Source organism: Papilio polytes, unplaced genomic scaffold (assembly GCF_000836215.1).
Source record: "Papilio polytes unplaced genomic scaffold, Ppol_1.0 DF823824.1, whole genome shotgun sequence".
Lineage (NCBI taxonomy): Eukaryota > Metazoa > Arthropoda > Insecta > Lepidoptera > Papilionidae > Papilio > Papilio polytes.
Window position 1 is genome coordinate 308,868 of NW_013525380.1, and position 2,585 is coordinate 311,452.

Below are 2,585 nucleotides of genomic sequence, written 5' to 3' on the forward strand. Positions count from 1 at the left end.
TTTTGAGAATATTTTGTTTTTGGCGTATTTTGTTTTGTTTTTAGTGCATTTTGTTTTGTTTTTCGTGTATTTTGTTTGGAAGTCGGTTTTTAAAACCTCCACTTGTTAACATAAAATAACAGAAAAAAAAACAACGTAAACACGTTGGTTTGAAATGTACGTCAATACTTGAATGTATTCATCTATGGAAAGTCTCAAAAATAATAAACTCATGGTCATCTTATATATATAAATAACGCCCAGTGCCTCTCTGTGCGCTGAGTGCTTTACCACGCGATATCTATTGAATTTTTCACTCATTAAAATAATTTAAAGACCGCTCTAATAACGATGTGTTTATATCTCTTAATATACACTCATTCCTCGAAAAGTAAAAACATATTTAAAATATAGGTTATCGCAATCTTTGTGTGAATTTTTACTCTATGATCAGCATGCTATTTCCATGATTGGTGGTAGAAATCCCTAAACTAAAAGAACACTACGTAACAGGCCGATATCGGCCTGACGTTATACTTGAGCTGTTGCGGACGAAGAAAACTATGTCACTCTCGCTAGTGCGAAACGAGATAATCGTTTTGCACAATATACAATATACAATATACAATATACAATATACTAATATACATTACATAAAATATTTATGTGTTTGTTTCCATAAAGTTAGAGCAATTTAATCTTTCCTAGTGTTGGTGATAGTAGGGGAGCCGACGATGCTAAATGGGGATTTACTCGAGCGTCCTAGAGACCTATTGGAATGCAAAGCTTTGATGATAAGAAGAAAAAAATGTTATGTGATATATGCCTTTATATCGGTGGGGGAAGCGGATATAGATTTTTGAATATGTAAAAAAAAATGTTGCATGGATATAATATAATTTTAGAAATGTACGTATGTTAATCTGATCTTTTGCATGATACGGATGTTTGTATATAATGGTTGAAATGGAAAAAAAAGCTCTGATTCACTAATCTGACGATTTCGATGGGACGCAAACTCGCGGCCATTTTCACAATGTGCAAAAAAAATCGCAATTTCGAAATACTCAAGCTCGTCAGATTAAGATATATGTGGTTCATCTTTATGTTCTACACGTACTGTCTCATAATCTGATGATTATCTAGGGATTCGCCTGATATGACAAAAAAGAATTAGAAAAATGGTTCATCTTAATCTGATCCTGTATTCTTCACAGGCGGCCTTATGGTCTTCATGTTTTGTGGAGGTACTTAGCCGGGTACAAAGTATCTTCCTATATATTAATTTGCCGCGCTTTAGTAAATCCCGAAATCCCCGCTTCGGCTCCCCTACTATGAGTCTAGAAAGACCTGCCACGCACTGGTGGAAATATCATTGGGGGCGCATTTTGGCCCGCCGCACCAGATGAAGAATTATGATTTTGCTTGCCGCAGTAAACGTATTAACTCGCTGCCCGTGTACACAAACACACAAATTTACGAGATGAATATTTTTTTATAAGCGAAGCTAGGGCCGCAGCTAGACATCTGCAATTGCAGATGCTTCGACAGAAGAGGAGACAAACAGAAACAGGATAAAATATTAAATTGCATTTGCAGGCATCACGATGTTTTCCATCACAGTAGGAACGTCAGATAATTGTAGCTACATATGAAATTAAAACACACTAACTGTAGCTCGCGACTTCCCTCGCGTCTAATTAAAAAACTTTTCTAAAAATTACTTAAAATTACTTTTGTAACGGTGCAAGAATTTTTAAATTCGGCCCAGTAGTTTTTGCGTGAATCAAATACATACAAAAATACAAATCTTTCCTCTTTATAATATTAGTATTGATATAGATTGGTTTGAATTTGAACCTATAATTAGCAGACAAGTCCAGTTAATTACTTAATTAACTAACTAATTATTTGTTCCAGGAAATATGGATATGACTCAACATAAGAATTCCGTTTTCTTGATTACAGTAACAATTCTATCGTGGATATCAACGGGTAAGTACGTTTATTATGGTCTCAATATACCATAGACAATAAACGTTTTTTAGACCTGTACACACGCTGACAACTTTGACTAAACTTTGTGTGATTGTCGCTTGCTTCGCAGTCGCAACTGTCAACTGTTTAGTTGCACAAATAAAAGTCGAGTAGTGCACCTCCATATAAAGCATAGGAATAAATACGAGTCTAAACAGTTGTACGATAGTTTAGTCAAAGGTGCGCACGTTTTTAATCTATGGGATTGTCAAAAAAAATATAATACGTATAAAAATTGTATAGGTTACATTATTTAGTTCAAAAACTTGCTATTAAGTAGCCGTCTTAGTTTAATAAGGCGTTACTACGCTCATTGTCTCTGGTCATACGCATAAATTTCTTCTTATTATGGTCTGTCTATGGTTGAAAATTAAAAACAATTCTGTATTTTATCTTTAATATAATTATTTTTGAATTTTCCAGTTGAAAGTATCGATTGCTTCAAGTGCGTGTCTATGAACGGTCGTTTCCCTGCGTGTGATGATCCCTTCCACAACAATCATTCCCTGCAGCTGCTCGAGTCGCCTTGTATGGGCGGCAGGAAGGGGAGAGACGGTCTATTCCCTGCC

The 2,585-nt window shown here is 35.2% G+C and overlaps 1 protein-coding gene across 1 annotated transcript in view; it reads left to right on the forward strand.

The window, feature by feature from the left end:
* The first annotated feature begins 1,894 nt into the window (after nucleotides 1-1,894).
* The window catches only part of LOC106103299, a 3,410-nt gene continuing 2,719 nt past the window's right edge, over nucleotides 1,895-2,585 (forward strand). Inside the window, exons 1-2 of the mRNA XM_013283033.1 lie at nucleotides 1,895-1,974; nucleotides 2,440-2,584. Of these exons, the coding sequence (XP_013138487.1) occupies nucleotides 1,905-1,974; nucleotides 2,440-2,584 (215 nt within the window). The 5' untranslated portion in view covers nucleotides 1,895-1,904. The remainder of the gene's footprint in view (nucleotides 1,975-2,439; nucleotide 2,585) is intronic.